Below are 19,333 nucleotides of genomic sequence, written 5' to 3'. Positions count from 1 at the left end.
ACCCAATACCATTTTCCTGCCTTCTCCCCATAACCCTTGACACCCGTTCTAGTCAAGAACTTGTCTATATCCACTTTAAATATATCCACTGATTTGGCCTCCACAACTCTGTGGCAATGAGTTCTACAGATTAACTATCCTTTGACTAAAGAAGTTCTTCCTCACCTTTTAAAAAGAGTGCCCTTTAATTCTGAGGCTATGACCTCTTGTCCTGGACTCTCCCACCAGTGGAAATATCCTTTCCACATCCACTCTATCTATGCCTTTCACTATTCTGTAAGTTTCAATGAGGACCCCCTCAACCTACTAAACTCCAGCGAGTAGAGGCCCAGTACTGTCAAACGCTCATCATTTGCAAACCCACTCATTCCTGGAATTATTCTTATAAACCTCCTCTGGACCCTCTCCAGAGCCAGCACATCCTACCTCAGATACGGGGCCCAAATATGCTCACAGTACTCCAAATGCAGCCTAACCAGAGTCTTGTAGAGCCTTGGCATTACATCTCTGTTTTTTGTATTCCAGTCCTCTTGATATAAATGCTAGCAATGAATTTGCCTTCGTTATTAGCGATTCGACTTGCAAATTAATTTTGGAGTCCTGCACCAGCACTCCCAAGTCCCTTTGCACCTCCAATTTCTGGATACTCTCTTCATTTAGAAAACAATCTACGACTTTCTTATTACCAAAATGCATGACAGCGCACTTTGCTATACTGAATCATTGGCTTCCAATGTGAAAATGTCCCCCTTACCCTCACTCACTCACTGCTTACTGCTGGTGTCAATTTAATGTATTGCCACATGAGAACAGCAACAGCAGCTCAGGTGCAGGATACATTCATAGAAACCACCTCATTGCACCACATTTTCCCAGAGAAGGCCAGCATGCAAAGACACAAAATTATTATTAACAGGTCATAGCTAAATACAGTTAGGCAAGAGGGGAAGGTTTTCAAGGTTCTGAGGCTGGTGTGAACTGTAAAAAAAAATGGCACAGTCTTTATTAAACCATTGAGCACAGTGTTCATAAAACTTGGACTGTTATATGCACTATTTACTTTTTTTAAAAGCAAAATAAAGAGAAAAAGAGGATTCAAGATGGACTTTGATGTAATGTTATTAAATTATAGGGAGCTTCGCAATACGAGGTATTACTGTTCTGCCTTTTGGGTGGATCAAAGAAAAACATTGTAAATGTTAGTCTTTGCCAAGGGGCAGGATTCTCAGGTCATCTGTGGTATTATATCTCTAGTGGGAGTTTAGTGCTATGGTTTGCGAAAAAGGAGGGGGAATGGCAGGGTTGTTGGCAGAAGTGCGCGATTACAGCAATGACTGTGGGGAAAATGGGCTGCACTTCTCTGCATTGCGATTCCATAAATGTACTTATTGCACTGCATATTCCACAAAATAAACTGAAAGTCAAGCAGACATAGTATTATGCCCAATCTGTCATGTTTACATTGTACAAAAAGTTTCTTGTGGATTTCCAGTGAGAAGATATCATAAAATGTTCAGTCTTTGATCTGTATTCAAAGGGGGCATTTTGAAATCTTCTTGGATATTTATTAAACAGCATCCAGTAAAAACACCGTGCTTCATCAATCAGAAGTTCTGAGCTTCAAATGTCAAGCTGCTCTGAGTTGGTTTTCTCACATATGACAACAGCTGTGATGTTGGAGACATAAGAGACTGCAGATGCTGTAATCTAGAGCAAAATGCAAACTGCTGGAGAAACTCTGATGCTCCCTGACTCTATAGGCTCCTCTAGCAGTTATTTTTTTTTTTGCTGTGATGCCAGAACCAGTCTCAGGGCAAAGGATTGAAATATTGGTTTGTGTTTAAATTTTGAATCCTTATCCTGTCGCTGCCCAATTTAAAAATGGACTATTATGGTGTATGATATTTGTTGAAAACATTAAAGCTCTTTGTGTCATAAAACGAGATTAATTTAACCTTGCCATGAGACAATTGTCTAGTTGAGTTTGTTAACAGAGACTCTAGGTTCTGCAAGAGTGGTAGTCATGGAATCATGAACATAGTCACACTGAGAAGGGACAGCATATTCAGATTTTGTGGAGACTGCAGATATTTCCCAACTGTAAGACACACTATGGGTGAGCAATCTGTTCATGGACAGATCAGTGAAGTGCTCTGACACCCAAAACCTCTTTACATCATGCTATCCAGAACAGGATAACTCTGCTTCCCGTGCAGCTTCATAAATCGGGTGTCTTCTGCCTGTGCCCTGCCAGGAACTTGCACAATGGTTGGATCCATGGGCGGAAATCCAGGGGTGGGGGGGACACGGACTATAGCCTGTCCCCCCCCCCCCCCCCCCCCAAGTTTTGAGAGATGGGGGACAATCCCCCCCATGTTTTGTGACCTGGGCGCTACAGCCAGTCCAGGTCGGCTCGCTTGCCCTGGGACTGGTTGTAGCGCCCAGGTCACCTGCATGCCCCGGGACTGGCTATAGCGCCCAGGTCGGCTCGCCAGCCCCACACTGGAAAGACGTGCAGGTCTGTAGGTTAAGTGCTTTGGTAAATTGTCCCTAGTGTGTCGGATGGTGCTAGTGTACGGGGTGATTGCTGGTTGGTGCGGACACGGTGGCCCAAAGGACCTGCAGTTCCCAGGTCGCCTGCGCTCCCAGGTCGGCTCGCCTGCCCAGGGACGGGCTGTAGCGCCCAGGTCAGCTGTAGCGGCCAGGTCGGCTGCGTGTCCCGGGACTGGCTGCAGTTCCCAGGTCGCAAAAACGAATTGAAAAAAACAAAACGCCTGCGGGCCGGATGATTTCGTGTTACGGACCGGATCCGGCCCGTGAGCCTTATGGTCCTGTCCCACGGTACGAGTTCATTCCAAGAGTTCTCTCGAGTTTCCCCTGATTCGAACGCGGAGATTTACGGTAACACGAGTTTGAATTTTTTTTAAACTCGGGAGAGCTCTTGGAATGAACTCGTACCGTGGGACAGGGCCATAAGGTTGCAGACCCTAGATGTCAGGCCTCATTGTGTCCCCCCCATGTTTTAAAAGCGATTTCCCCCCATGGTTGGATCCACATTTATTGATAGAGCAGACCACCTCTTTTACACTGGAAAGGACAGACTCCAGGCAAGGCTTGAATTGGAGTTTGAAGCTGGTCAGCCCCATGCTTCTTAACACCCTATGCAGAATTTCAGATGGACCAGAGAATACTCTGAGCATCTTTAGGTACATGTCCACTAAATGTTATCTCAGGGGTCTGAGGTTCCCACCTGCTTTAAAAGGGCATCAATAATACCGGTGCCCAAGAAAAGCTAGGTGAAGGTACACAAAATTGCTGGAGGAACTCAGCGGGTGCAGCAGCATCTATGGAGCGAAGGAAATAGGCGACGTTTCGGGCCGAAACCCTTCTTCAGACAGGTGACGTGCCTCAATGACTATCGACTATTGGCACTAACGTCTGTGAGGATTAAGTGCTTTGAGAGGTTGATTATGGCGCAAATCAACTACCTCGACAAGAACCTTGACCCACTGCAGTTCGCTTACCGCCACAACAGATCAACGGTGGATGCGATCTCACTGGCTCTCCACTCTGCTCCATTAAACTCGCCAACAAACAAACTCTGAACTATAACAGCCTATTGCACTTTATCTGTTTATTTATGTGTGTATATATGCGCTATATAGACACACTGAACTGTTCTGTATTTATGCTTACAATACTCTGTTGTGCTGCAGCAAGCAAGAATTTCATTGTCCTATCTGGTACACTTGGACCATGCTAACAAAGTCTTCAGTTAAGTTATATATACAATTATTGCTCTTGAAGGAAGTTACATTACATATATGTAATACTACCCATTACATATATATTTCCAGCATCTGCAGTTCCTTCTTAAACACATATATAACCTGGTTGCAACCCTTACACATTTTGGGATCCACTACACACAGACCCTGCTTCTGGATATGAGTGTCAGGTGCAATGATGTTATCCAATTCCTCTTTGAATATGATACCTCTGCTGCTGGAGACACGTTACTTCAGATGCTGGAATCTTGAGGAAAACACAAAGTGGTGAAAGAACTCAGCAGGTCAGGCAGCATGTGTGGAGCAAAACGGGCAGATAGTTTTTCAGGTTGCGGCCTTTCTTCAGACTGATTAGAGTAGGTGTGAGGAAAGCATGAAAAAAGTGGTGGATGTCTGGCAAGAGATAGGTGGATGCAGGAGATGAGGGTCGATTGGCAGATGGGTGGAGTAAGTGATAACGAATAGAGATGATAAAGAAACAAAAGGGTTTCAGAAAAGAAGAGCAGAGGCGTGAAATATAATACTGCGGTACAAAAGGGAATTATGTGAGGGATGGGGATGAGATTACAAAGGAGGGGAAAGAATCAGGGTGACAGGGTTAAAAGATGGTGGGGACACTTGGATGTGAGGGCGGGCAAAAGAGATTGGGGTGGTATTACTTAAAATTTGAGAATTCAATGTTTAAAGCATTGTGCATTTATTAATGATTTGGAAGAGGGAATTAGGAACAACACCAGCAAGTTTGCGGATGACACAAAGCTGGGTGGCAGTGTGAACTGTGAAGAGGATGTTAGGAGGTTGCAGGACGACCTGGACAGGTTGAGTGAGTGGGCAGATGTGTGGCTTATGCAGTATAATATAGATAAATGTGAGGTTATCCACTTAACGGCAAAAACAAGGAGGCAGATTATTATCTCAATGGGGTTAGGTTAGGAAAGGAGGAGGTGCAGCAAGACCTGGGCGTACTTGTACACCGGTCACTGAAAGTTGGCTTACAGGTACAGCAGGTAGTGAAGAAAGCTAATGGAATGTTGGCCTTAATAACAAGAGGATTTCAGTATAGGAGTAAAGAGGTTCTTCTGCAGTTGTATAGGGCTCTGGTGAGACCACACCTGGAGTATTGTGTACAGTTTTGGTCTCCTAATTTGAGGAAGGACATCCTTGTGATTGTGGCAGTGCAGCGTAGGTTCACGAGATTGATCCCTGGGATGGCGGGACTGTCATATGAGGAAAGATTGAAAAGACTAGGCTTGTATTCACTGGAGTTTAGAAGGATGAGGGGGTATTCTTATAGAAACATATAAAATTATAAAAGGACTGGACAAGCTAGATGCAGGAAAAATGTTCCCAATGTTGGGTGAGTCCAGAACTAGGGGCCAGTCTTAGAATAAAGGGGAGGTCATTTAAGACTGAGGTGAGAAAAAACCTTTTCACCCAGAGAGTTGTGAATTTATGGAATTCCCTGCCACAGAGGGCAGTGGAGGCCGTCGCTGGATGGATTTAAGAGAGAGTTAGATAGAGCTCCAGGGGCTAGTGGAGTCAAGGGATATTGGGAGAAGGCAGGTTATTGATAGGGAACGATCAGCCATGATCACAATGAATGGCGGTGCTGGCTCGAAGAGCCGAATGGCCTCCTCCTGCACCTATTTTCTATGTGTTGTAAGCCACCCAAGTTGAATTAGAAATAGTGTTCCTCCAGTTTGCACAGCCTCCCTCTGACAATAGAGGAGGCCAAGGACAGACAAAAACAGTATGGGCATGGGGAAGGGAGTTGAAATAATTAACAACCGGAAGATCCAGCAGGCCTTGGGAGACTGAGTGCAAGAGTTCGGCAAAACAGTGGCCTAGTGTTCGCTTGGTCTCACCAATGAGGGTACATCGGTGGCACCAAATGCAGCAGCTGAGGTTGGCTAGTGAATCTGTCTCATCTGGAAGGACTGCTAGGGTCCCTGGATGGAGGTAAGAGAGAAGTACAGGATAGATGTTACATCTCCTGCAGTTACAAATGAAAGTATCTGGGGAGGGGTGGTTTGCGAGGGAAAGGGTAAGTAAATGTGTTATATCTGGACTTTCAGAAGGCTTTTGACAAGGTCCCACATAAGAGATTAGTATACAAACTTAAAGCACACGGTATTGGGGGTTCAGTATTGATGTGGATAGAGAACTGGCTGACAGACAGGAAGCAAAGGGTAGGAGTAAACAGGTCCTTTTCACAATGGCAGGCAGTGACTAGTGGGTTATCGCAAGGCTCAGTGCTGGGACCCCAGCTATTTACAATATATATTAATGATTTGGACGAGGGAATTGAATGCAACATCTCCAAGTTTGCGGATGACACGTAGCTGGGGGGCAATGTTAGCTGTGAGGAGGATGCTAGGAGGCTGCAAGGTGACATGGATAGGCTGGGTGAGTGGGCAAATGCATGGCAGATGCAGTATAATGTGGACAAATGTGAGGTTATCCACTTTGGTGGCAAAAACAGGAAAGTAGACTATTATCTGAATGGTGGTCGATTAGGAAAAGGGGAGATGCAACGAGCCCTGGGTGTCATGGTACACCAGTCATTGAAAGTAGGCATGCAGGTGCAGCAGGCAGTGAAGAAAGCGAATGGTATGTTAGCATTCATAGCAAAAGGATTTGAGTATAGGAGCAGGGAGGTTCTACTGCAGTTGTACAGGGTCTTGGTGAGACCACACCTGGAGTATTGCGTACAGTTTTGGTCTCCTAATCTGAGGAAAGACATTCTTGCCATAGTACAGAGAAGGTTCTCCAGACTGATTCCTGGGATGTCAGGACTTTCATATGAAGACTGGATAGACTCGGCTTGTACTCGCTAGAATTTACAAAAACTTACAAAATTCTTAAGGGGTTGGACAGGCTAGATGCAGGAAGATTGTTCCCGATGTTGGGGAAGTCCAGAACAAGGGGTCACAGTTTAAGGACAAGGGGGAAATCTTTTAGGACCGAGATGAGAAAAACATTTTTCACACAGAGAGTGGTGAATCTCTGGAATTCTCTGCCACTGAAGGTAGTTGAGGCCAGTTCATTGGCTATATTTAAGAGGGAGTTAGAAGTGGCCCTTGTGGCTAAAGGAATCAGGGGGTATGGAGAGAAGGTAGGTACGGGATACTGTTGGATGATCAGCCATGATCATATTGAATGGCTCGAAGGGCTGAATGGCCTACTCCTGCACCTATTTTCTATGTTTTCTATGTCTATACGCAGCTACTCTCGTTATGAAGGCAGACATGCTATTCGCTTTCTTCACTGCCTGCTGTACCTGCATGCTTACTTTCATTGACTGATGAACAAGGACTCCCAGATCCCGTTGTACTTTCTCTTTTCCCAATTTGACACCATTCAGATAATAATCTGCCTTCCTGTTTCTGCCACCAAAGTGGATAACCTCACATTAAACTGCATCTGCCATGCATCTGCCCACTCACCCAACCTGTCCAAGACACCCTGCAATCTCATAGCATCCTCCTCACAGTTCACACTGCCACCCAGCTTTGTGTCATCTGCAAATTTGCTAATGTTACTGAATCCTTTCATCTAAATCATTGATGCATATTGTAAATAGCTGCAGTCCCAGCACTGAGCCTGCCATTATAAAAGGGACCCGTTAATCCCTACTCTTTGTTTCCTGTCTGCCAACCCATTTTCTATCCATGTCAGCATTCTACCCCTAATACCATGTGCCCTAATTTTGCCTACTAATTTCCTGTGTGAGACCTTATCAAATGCTTTCTGAAAGTCCAGGTACACGACATCCACTGGCTCTCCCTTGTCCATTTTCCTAGTTACATCCTCAAAAAATTCCAGAAGATTAGTCAAGCATGATTTTCCCTTCGTAAATCCATGCTGACTCGGACCGATCCTGTTACTGCTATCCAAATAGGCCGCTATTTCATCTTTTATAATTGACTCCAGCATCTTCCGCATCACCGATATCAGGCTAACTGGTCAATACTTCCCTGTTATCTCTCTCCCGCCTTTCTTAAAAAGTGGGATAACATTAGCTACCGTCCAATCTACAGGAACTGATCCTGAATCTATAGAACATTGGAAAATGATCACCAATGCATCCCATCAGTCTACCCAACACCATTTATTGCCTAATGTGGATTTCCTTCAGTTCCTCCGTCACCCCAGATCCTCTGGCCACTAGTACATCAGGAAGATTATTTGTGTCCTCCTTAGTGAAGACGGATCCAAAGTACTGGGTCTGCTCATCTGCCATTTCCTTGTTCCCCATTATAAATTCACCTTTTTCAGTCTTCAGTCTTCAAGTGTCCAACTTTGGTCTTAACTAATTTTTTCCTCTTCAAATACCTAAAGAAGCTTTTACTATCCTCCTTTATATTCTTGGCTAGCTTACCTTCGTACCTCATCTTTTCTCCCCGTATTGCCTTTTTAGTTATCTTCTGTTGCTCTTTAAACATTACCCAATCCTCGCTTCCCGCTCATCTTTGCTACATTGTATTTCTTCTCTTTTATTTTTATACAGTCCCTGGCATCCTTGTCAGCCACGGTCGCCCCTTACACCTTTATTCCCCTTTGGAGATCAAGAGCTTTCTCAATGCACTTTACACAAGTTTTGAATGGCAGCCTACGTCATTATTGAATTTCAGGAAAATGATAACGATCTCTAGCAATAATAAAATGTTGTGGCTAGTTTCTTCACTTCCATCTCTTGGCGGTGCCCTGCAAAACATTTTCAGCCTACTCAGAAAAATGACATTACTATTTCTTTAAGAACTTCACCAGCAACAAAGTGATTTGCTGGGAAATATGCCTGGTACAAAAATACCATGTTTGCTGAAATATTTAATACTGACATTAAAAACATAAATATTCCAAATCCATATTAAGTACTAACCGATTTAATTTAAGACTGTAATTGTTTTCAGTCCATTTTAATGGATTTAATGTTCTCTTCTTCAGTAGGCTCTGCTGCCATCTGAGACATCTCAGGCATCTTTCATTTCACTTGAATTTCTCATCAAATTTCAACAATACAAAGCTGCCTTTTCAACAGAAAATTCTCCAAATAATCAACAGACCATCAACATTTGGAATGGAGAGAGACTAATGTTTTGGGTGTAAACCCTTTGTCTGAAAAGTTCAAAGAAAGATATTATCTTTGACTTTGTGTAGTTAGACTTTTAGTTTCTTTTTTTAACGTGTTTAAATGATCATATTTCGATGATATGCATTAGATCCAGAAGGATCAAAACCCAAAACAATCTAACTGCTCTGATTGAATTATGAAAAAAATCTAAATTTTGATCCAGTCTAGAGGATTCAAAAGAAAAAGTAATAAAATTTTAACATTTAAACTGACAACATGAACTGCTGAAATATACAACATCAAGATTGGTAATGTTTTAAATGTGGAAAAAGGAGTTCTAACACAATCTGACTCAAGTTGATGCAAGTCCAGAAAGTGGCGTCTTCCTGAAAGGCACTGGAAGTATCGGATAGGAAATAAATAATGAGAAACTGGTCCTTAATTTTTCAGAATTACTGCACTATGGCTGCTTGTTGTGATTGACAGTGCAAGCAAGATTTTTGTTTTTAACAGGGCCATGGCCTTAAAAATATGTGGTGCCATATCGAATCAAGCATCAGGATTGTCCATTATAAAGAGTTCAAACAAAGTCATGGAAGTGAAACATCTTTTAAATTTCAGAGACTGTTATTTTCCTGTTACTTCTGATGTGCATTATTCCATTTCATCTGGAAATTTAGAACATCAGCTGAACAGAACAATTGATTGAAAGCAGCTCTATAAAGAAATATAGTATAATATCACACCTAAAAAAGAAAATAACCATTTAGTAAACATTAAATTACACTCAATCACAATGGCACAGGCCCGTTGATTGCAGTCATTCCATTCCCAAACTCAGCCGACCTAGATATAGAGGACATTTCTTACTGGCCAGATATTCAGGAAAAAATAAAACTATTAAAAATGTAATAAATATCATAACTTTTGGGAATTATTTAAAAATTAGTGAATTTTTAAAATCATCTATCAATGTATAAAATAGAACAAACGATTCACATTGGGATTCATGGGATTGCCACTCTAATCTCATAGAGGATCTCTGAACTGATTCACTCACATAAATCCTAGGAATCCCAGCATAATGGAACTATAACCGAGTAAAATTGGGATCCCTCGATTCTGGTCTTTAAACCGTTAATATCACCATCAAGAACATCAAGGCAACATGTCGGCATTCAGTCCAGTTTTAAATTACTTTAAACAATGCGTTCCAGAGCATTACAATAAATATCAGATATTTATTATCTTCAACCATGCTATGTATAGATATTTAATACAATGACAGAGGTGATTATTGCAGTGAAATTACCTTGGCAAGCACCGGAGCGAATATTTGGGATGAATCCACGGCGACAGGGATGTGGCTGAGCTGGACAAATTTCACAGGGATGGCCCCAAGCACGGCCGACAGTCGCACAGCAGAGTGTTTTGGTGCAGATGATGCCACTGATCTGGCCTTGGCACATATCATTATTCACTTGTGTAAAGCAAGGACCAGTCCGGTAATCTGTCAGTGCAAGAAAGAAAAAAGAATATTCAGCCACAAATTCATTTTTTTTAATGTAAAGCTGACTTTCTACTTTACAAGGATAATATGAATTAAGAATACTTGCTGATTGAGTAGACCTCTTTTATAGAACGTAGAATAGTACAGCGCAAGAATACCCCTCGGCCCACAACTTTTTTGCCGAACATAAAGCCAAAACCACTTGAATCTGCCTGCTCATAATCCCTATCTCTCCATTCCCCGTATATCCATGTGCCTATCTCCATGCGCCTGTCCAAAGGTCTTTTAAAATCGACAATCAAATATGGTTCCACCACCACCACTCCCAGCAGCGTATTCTAGGTACTCACCACCCACTGTGTAAAAAAAGTGCCCGCACATCTCCTTTCAACTTTGCTCCTCTCACCTTAAAGCTATCGCCTCTAGTATTTGATATTTCCATATTGGGAAAAAGGTTCTGACTGTCTACCCTATCTATGTCTTTCATAATTTTGCATACTTCTATAGGGTTTTTCCCTCAACCTACGGCATTCCAGAGAAGACAATTAAAGTCTCTCCAACTGCTCCTTGTAGTTAATACTACGTGGTATTAGCTACCACATTTGGAGTATTGCTTGCAGTCCCAATACAGGAAGGATGTAGATGCTTTAGACAGGGTGCAGTGGTTTACCAGAATGATGCCAGGATTATGGGATTCAGGCATCATTCTGGTAAACCTCCTCTGCACCCTTTCTAAAGCATTCACATCCTTCCTGTATTGGGACTGCAAGCAATACTCCAAATGTGGTCCAACCAAAGTCCTATAAAGTTGCTTATCATTTATCATTAATCTGCTATGGGTACATATACAGGTTTTGACAATATTCCCAGTGAAGCTATGGTGTGTACTACTTTTAGCCAACAGCATATTTCAACCTCAGTTACTCATAGTTTTCTTAAATGTATTCATCCTCAAGATATGAATGCCACCAGCAAGAAAGGTGTTTAATGCTCTCAGAGTATGGTGGTTATCGTCTGATATTGAAAACAAACCTCCTCAGTGAGCTTTTCGCTTATTTAAGGGGTGGATACACCAAAAGATCCAGCCAGGGGGGAAGACAAGCTTTCTTTCTTCTTAATACTTTTACTCCATTTGTACAAAGTTTGCACATTCTGCACATGACCCGTGTAGGTTTTCTCCAGGATCTCCGGATTCCTCCCACACTCCATTGACGTACAGGTTTGTAGGTTAATTGGTTTGGTATAATTATAAATTGTCCCTAATGTGTTACGATAACGTTAGTGTGCAGGGACTACTGGTCGGCATGGACTCGGTGGGCCAAAAGGCCTTTTTCCATGCTGTATCCCTAAACTAAAACTTTTCCTGCTTTAAGTAGTATGAAATTCAAATCGTGCCAAATTCTTTTTTTTTTTGTCGTGCAAACACATACTTCCTTGAATTTGGTGACCAGAACAGTGTAGATGCCTTGTTCCACTTTTCTTGTTGACCTAGTTCACTAACTTCAAAATACTCAAATGGGATCCACTCGTCTCTCCAGACCTCTTAATATCCAAGTATTTATTGCTTTGTTTGACCAAGAGCATTATTTGGCTCACTTGCCTAATCATCTTTGCTTCCAATATTGTACTGACCTCTTCACCCCACTGATTGCATCTCCTGGAAACCACCAGGGAGTTCCAGATCCTCAAATTATCCCATAAACCTGCACCTGATCAAGGTCTTGACATCTTAATTGACAATCTGGCTTGCAGAAATGAATCCCCCAATTTCATCCTGTCAAAGAACTTCTAAACCCAAGTTGAATTATAAATCTGGATTACCGAATAGCTCAAACAGTAACATAAGCACCACAACACCTTACTTTGTTAACAGTTAATCATTTTAATCCATGCTCTCGAGGACTGTTGTAATTGGAAGCTGTGGGCACTGAAGATAATTTCCTCTGTGCAAACATTTATAGCATAACTTTTATTTACAATATTTTAATAAACAGATTTAACTTTATTTACTGAAACCTTTCATCACATTTTCAGCATTGGAAATGAAGTCGTTTGGAAAAAAAAAATCAAACCAATATGAGCCTTCAGTTTAAACCATAAAACATACTCACAGTATTTTGACTCGTAAACATAGTAAATGTGCATTATGAGTCAAATTTCCTGGAAATCATGTCCATTAAAATAATGCATGCAAACCGTAATTTCAAACATTCAAGATTATTAAGAAGCCAAAAAATATTAAAACTAATCCGTTACATTTTCAATAATACGGCAGCATGTTGTTCAGACACTGCAGCATGTAGTTTAAGGAAGAATTTTGAGTTATAAGTACAGTTGCATTTGAACAGAATGAAGTTCCTTCTTATGAATTTTTGTGCTTATTATTACTATCAACCTCTATTCTCTGCAGATTCCAAAAGCTACAAAACAGTTTACTGATCATTTCAAACAAACCAAGAAATCTTTTTTTTTTTTAGGCACTGAGTGTCCTTAACAGTATAATTCATGTTGCTTAATTTAAAGTCCCCGGGTAATGAATGGGAACCGTTTTTCTCAGATATCCATAAGTTGATTTAGTCCATCAGTCGGAAAATACACAGAATCACTCCATATGGTAATCATGCCACCACAGTATTGTAAAAAGATGGCACAAAAACATATATTGCTGATAAGAAAAATACATTTATTAAAAGTGGAGAGAAAAACACTGCATTATACGACTTCCAGTTATCAGGAAATGCATTTTAAGCTGATTAAGAATAATGGCACATATCCTTCTTTGCCCTATGGGCAAATAATTAAAGTAATCGCAACTCATTCTAGGTTACAGCTATTTATCGACATGCACTAATCATGTTAACATTTGGAAAAGTTAGTGAAGGGCAAGTCTTAACTTCAATTAAACATCATGATTGTATGTTTTAAAGAACCAAACAATAACAAGCTGAGCCACAGAGAACTTTCAACAGTCTGATGTGGAAATCTTTGCATACGGCTTTATTAACTAATTCCCACTGAATTTATGCAGGTGTTCTGGAGCTTCAAGGAAATAATATACAGCTTTTCATGGCAAAATCAATGACATCTTTGTTGCAAATTAGGCAAGAAAATAGATCACATTAAAGACCAAGAAACAGCTGTGCAGAACATAGCTAGCCATCTGTTTAACTAAGAATTACAATTTACTAATTTAACAAAAATGGCCCAAAAGAACTATTTTCCCTGAAACAACTTCTGGGACCATTAAAACTAAAAGGATCAGATGCAAGGAGATTTTTTTCCTGGGTCTGTCCCCACAGTGCAGTGAATATCATAAAATCAGCTGGGTCTAATCCTGTGAAGATATATGCCAACAACTAATAATGGATAAAAATCAGTGACATTCCTTTATATCTTTACATTCAGATCTGCGTGGTTAATGATTTTTACTGCGACCAAGCAACTTAGTACTGACACTTTTGAGAAATATAAAAGTGGATAAGTCTCCAGGTCCGGACAGGATATTCCCTAGGACATTGAGGGAAGTTAGTGTAGAAATAGCAGGGGCTATGACAGAAATATTTCAAATGTCATTAGAAACGGGAATAGTACCGGAGGATTGGCGTACTGCGCATGTTGTTCCATTGTTTAAAAAGGGGTCTAAGAGTAAACCTAGCAATTATAGACCTGTTAGTTTGACGTCAGTGGTGGGCAAATTAATGGAAAGGATACTTAGAGATAATATATATAAGCATCTGGATAAACAGGGTCTGATTTAGGAACAGTCAACATGTGCCTGGAAGGTCATGTTTGATTAATCTTCTTGAATTTTTTGAAGAGGTTACTCGGGAAATTGATGAGGGTAATGCAGTGGATGTTGTATATATGGACTTCAGTAAGGCCTTTGACAAGGTTCCTCATGGAAGGTTGGTTAAGAAGGTTCAATGGTTGGGTATTAATGGTGGAGTAGCAAGATGGATTCAACAGTGGCTGAATGGGAGATGCCAGAGAGTAATGGTGGATGGTTGTTTGTCAGGTTGGAGGCCAGTGACTAGTGGGGTGCCACAGGGATCTGTGTTGGGTCCACTGTTGTTTGTCATGTACATCAATGATCTGGATGATGGTGTGGTAAATTGGATTAGTAAGTATGCAGATGATACTAAGATAGGTGTGGTTGTGGATAATGAAGTAGATTTTCAAAGTCTACAGAGAGATTTATGCCAGTTGGAAGAGTGGGCTGAAAGATGGCAGATGGAGTTTAATGCTGATAAGTGTGAGGTGCTACATCTTGGCAGGACAAATCAAAATAGGACGTACATGGTAAATGGTAGGGAATTGAAGAATGCAGGTGAACAGAGGGATCTGGGAATAACTGTGAACAGTTCCCTGAAAGTAGAATCTCATGTAGATAGGGTGGTAAAGAAAGCTTTTGGTGTGCTGGCCTTTATAAATCAGAGCATTGAGTATAGAAGTTGGGATGTAATGTTAAAATTGTACAAGGCATTGGTGAGGCCAATTCTGGAGTATGGTGTACAATTTTGGTTGACTAATTATAGGAAGGATGTCAACAAAATAGAGAGAGTACAGAGGAGATTTACTAGAATGTTGCCTGGGTTTCAGCAACTAAGTTACAGAGAAAGGTTGAACAAGTTAGGGCTTTATTCTTTGGAGCGCAGAAGGTTATGGGGGGACTTGATAGAGGTCTTTAAAATGATGAGAGGGATAGACAGAGTTGACGTGGATAAGCTTTTCCCACTGAGAGTAGGGAAGATTCAAACAAGGGGACATGACTTGAGAATTAAGGGACTGAAGTTTAGGGGTAACATGAGGGGGAACTTCTTTACTCAGAGAGTGGTGGCTGTGTGGAATGAGCTTCCAGTGAAGGTGGTGGAGGTAGGTTCGTTTTTATCATTTACAAAATAAATTGGATAGTTATATGGACGGGAAAGGAATGGAGGGTTATGGTCTGAGCGCAGGTTTATGGGACTAGGGGAGAATACGTGTTCGGCACGGACTAGAAGGGTCGAGATGGCCTGTTTCCGTGCTGTAATTGTTATATGGTTATATGTTATATGGTTATATGGTTTATAAAAGAAAACAACTATATCTTCCTAAGCAGGTCATCTGTTAGAGGACATTAGACAAAACACATCTGTGTATACTGTTAAATCCCGATGTTGGGGAAGTCGGATGGTATGGTCGGGAAGCGAATGGTATGTTAGCTTTCTTAGCAAAAGGATTTGAGTATAGGAGCAGGGAGGTTCTACTGCAGTTGTACAGGGTCTTGGTGAGACCACACATGGAGTATTGCGTACAGTTTTGGTCTCCAAATCTGAGGAAGGACATTATTGCCATAGAGGGAGTGCAGAGAAGGTTCACCAGACTGATTCCTGGGATGTCAGGACTGTCTTATGAAGAAAGACTGGATAGACTTGGTTTATACTCTCTAGAATTTAGGAGATTGAGAGGGGATCTTATAGAAACTTACAAAATTCTTAAGGGGTTGGACAGGCTAGATGCAGGAAGATGGCTCCCGATGTTGGGGAAGTCCAGGACAAGGGGTCACAGCTTAAGGATAAGGGGGAAATCCTTTAAAACCGAGATGAGAAGAACTTTTTTCACACAGAGAGTGGTGAATCTCTGGAACTCTCTGCCACAGGGGGTAGTCGAGGCCAGTTCATTGGCTATATTTAAGAGGGAGTTAGATGTGGCCCTTGTGGCTAAGGGGATCAGAGGGTATAGAGAGAAGGCAGGTACGGGATACTGAGTTGGATGATCAGCCATGATCATATTGAATGGCGGTGCAGGCTCGAAGGGCCGAATGGCCTACTCCTGCACCTAATTTCTATGTTTCTATGTTTCTAAGTCCAGGACAAGGGGTCACAGTTTAAGGATAAAGGGGAAATCTTTTAGGACTGAGATGAGAAAAACATTTTTTACACAGAGAGTGGTGAATCTCTGGAATTCTCTGCCACAGAATATAGTTGAGGCCAGTTCATTGGCTATATTTAAGAGGGAGTTAGATGTGGCCCTTGTGGCTAAAGGGATCAGGGGGTATGGAGAGAAGGCAGGTACAGGATACTGAGTTGGATGATCAGCCATGATCATATTGAATGGCGGTGCAGGCTCGAAGGGCCGAATGGCCTACTCCTGCAACTATTTTCTATGTTTCTATGTTAATGAACAATGGAAGCAATGGTTACAATAAACTCAGTGTCACCTCATCTACCTCTGTAACTACCTCTGTAACTAACAGTCATTAAAAATTTTCAATAATTTAATAATTTTTCTCATATTTTAGAAAAGGTAGTCTCAAGTACAAAATGTCTTCTCTTCACATTTAGGTTAACTTTTGCAAAGATTAACAAGAAACGTATTTTTATACATGACTTATACCTCTCTCAATTACATGTTAATGGATACTACATGGATACTGCATAGAAGGCTACAAGGAGATAATTCATTTTGGACCCTAAAGCACCACAACTCTCTGCGAGGCAAAAAGCTAGAAATAGCAGCAATCTAAGTACTATTAGGTTACCATCTATATGGCTCATTAAAGTCTCATTAGATTTTTTTTGTAATCAAATCGATGGGCAGCTGACCTTTACATTAACAGGACTACAGTAGAAGGGAACAGAAGTCACGCCACAACTACTTGAAACATTTTCTAGCCACACCTGCAGCACCGCATGCTATTTGCTGCACCATGCTTCAGGATGAGTTCAGGGACTGAACCATAGAAAAATACATCAATATCTAGACACCAGGATTAAATTACGAGACCATGTTACACTGTAGCAGGGTTCAAAACTCTCGAGTCCAAAAAATAATTTTATTCTGCAAAGTAGTTCAGATAATATGCAATAAATTTTGGTAAATGAAGCTAGGTCACAGACCAGTGCCTAACACTCTTATTCTCAATTACTTGTTTTGCCTAATTTAGTGAGATGTTTTGATTGAAGATTTTTCAGGGTATTAAGGGGAACTGTTCGGAGAGAAACTATTAACACTGGAGTGTCTGGGACCATGACCAGAGTCTAAAAATTAAACATTTTAGGAGTATAGACTCCAACATGCGAAGTCAGGCAAAAATGGTAATTCACTTCCAAAGACAATAATTAAAGCGACAAGAACTACTACTTTTATGTCTGAGATTGATATTTTATTATTCAAAAGAGTTAAGAAATATGCAGCAAAGGTTGGTAAATAAAGCTAGGTTACAGAGCAGTATCAAACACAGGTTATGCAGACATATCTTATGCTACTCTTGTCAGGAGCTCCAGGCACACAATAATAACAGGAGTCTTAAACGAGAATATGAAGTGTGAAACCAATGCAACATCCACTGCAATCTCCCAACTGAAGTAACTAGGGACATAACATGGAATGATCGTAGTTTGTATCCTGTGGTGTCACATCATCTAATGTTTTTCTATAATTACGAGAATCAAGTAGATAATAATTTTAAGTAACTGTAAAACAATGTGATTTTCATCCAAAATAAAGTAATTCCCAAAATGTCAAAAAATAGCTTTCAACTGTTAACTTGACGATTACTTGCTTTTGCTAAGTGCTTGCTTCAGAGATATGAAGATAAAACTGTAAATCAATACATTGAACCACACATATCAAGAGCAAATCCATACTGGTATGCTTTGTAGAGTTTCCCTTTAACCTAAATAGATTAAAAATGTTGTCTTGCCCAAAAACATTACAAACATTGCAGTTTACCCTTAAATTCGTCTTATATGTGCTTTAATAGTCATCTTATGTTTGTAGGATGCCTCTAAATGTCCATATGATTATCATCTGGTATCTGCAGAGCAACTGCAGAGTTTAAAATGCAAGAATTAGTCAAGTCCTGAACCTTCGAACAGTACAGTTTTCTGGAGAAAATACTGTACTGAAACTCCGTAATTTCACCCAGCTTCTAAGAGCAAGGCCATTTTGATGCCTGGGGAGAATCATTTGTACCTGCAGCATATCAGTGATACCAATGTCTGTAAGCTCCTGAAAGTGATACGACTCGCATTCTGAAGGGGCTCGCTAAAATGTCACTATTCCTTTTCTCCAGAGATGCTGCCTGACCGCTGAGCTACTCCAGCATTTTGTATCTACCTTTTGTCCCCTTTTCCAGGCCCTCATTCCTTCATCTCCACTATGGATGTCCAGTCACTCTACACCTCCATCCCCTACCAGGAGGGTCTTAAAGCCCTCCATTTCATCCTTGACCGCGGAACCAACCAATCTCCATCTACTAATACCCTTCTCTGCCTAGCGGAGCTGGTCCTTACCCTCAACAACTTTTCCTTTGACTCCTCCTATATCCTCCAAATCCAAGGCGTAACTATGGGTTCGTGCTGGGTCCCAGCTATGCCTGCCACTTTGTTGGGTACGTCGACCAATCCCTGTTCGAGGCGTACCGTGGCCCTATCCCCGAACTCTACCTCTGCTACATTGATGACTGCATCGGTGCTACCTTCTGCACCCATGCAGACCTTGCTGACTTCATCCATTTCACCATTAATTGCCATCTGGCACTCAAATTCACCTGGACCATTTCTGACATCTCCCTACCGTTTCTAGATCTCGCCATCTCCATCGCAGGCAACAGCAGGGGCGGAAATCCCGGGAGGGCCGGGGGGACACGTCCCCCTTCTGTTTTGAGAGGTGGTGGACATCCCTCCCAGTTTTTGTAATCCAGATTTTAAAACCCGGTGAAATCTCCGCTTTCCGTGAGACAGTGGGGTTGGGACTGCTGATCGAGGGCGCCGATTGGACGAGAGAGACGTCGGTCAGCAGGCAACGGCGGTGGGACATGATGATTCAGCGCGATCATTGGAGGAGGGGGGAGTGGGGGGGGGGGGTGGGACTGAGGATAGAGCGCGGTGATTGGAGGAGGGAGACATGCCAAAACACTCTCAGCACAGACCTGCGCCTCATCGATCTCGGCTCTCCGGCGCTGTCCCGTCCCCACCC

The 19,333-nt window shown here is 41.7% G+C and overlaps 1 protein-coding gene across 1 annotated transcript in view; it reads right to left on the bottom strand.

The window, feature by feature from the left end:
• fbn2 (fibrillin 2) overlaps positions 1-19,333 on the bottom strand; it is a 304,739-nt gene that overhangs the window by 223,428 nt on the left and 61,978 nt on the right. The window contains exon 6 of the mRNA XM_033017776.1: positions 10,175-10,372. Coding sequence (XP_032873667.1) covers positions 10,175-10,372 — 198 coding nt within the window. The remainder of the gene's footprint in view (positions 1-10,174; positions 10,373-19,333) is intronic.

This window comes from Amblyraja radiata, chromosome 3, assembly GCF_010909765.2.
Source record: "Amblyraja radiata isolate CabotCenter1 chromosome 3, sAmbRad1.1.pri, whole genome shotgun sequence".
Classification (NCBI taxonomy): Eukaryota; Metazoa; Chordata; class Chondrichthyes; order Rajiformes; family Rajidae; genus Amblyraja; species Amblyraja radiata.
This window is presented reverse-complemented; position numbering and strand designations above follow the sequence as displayed.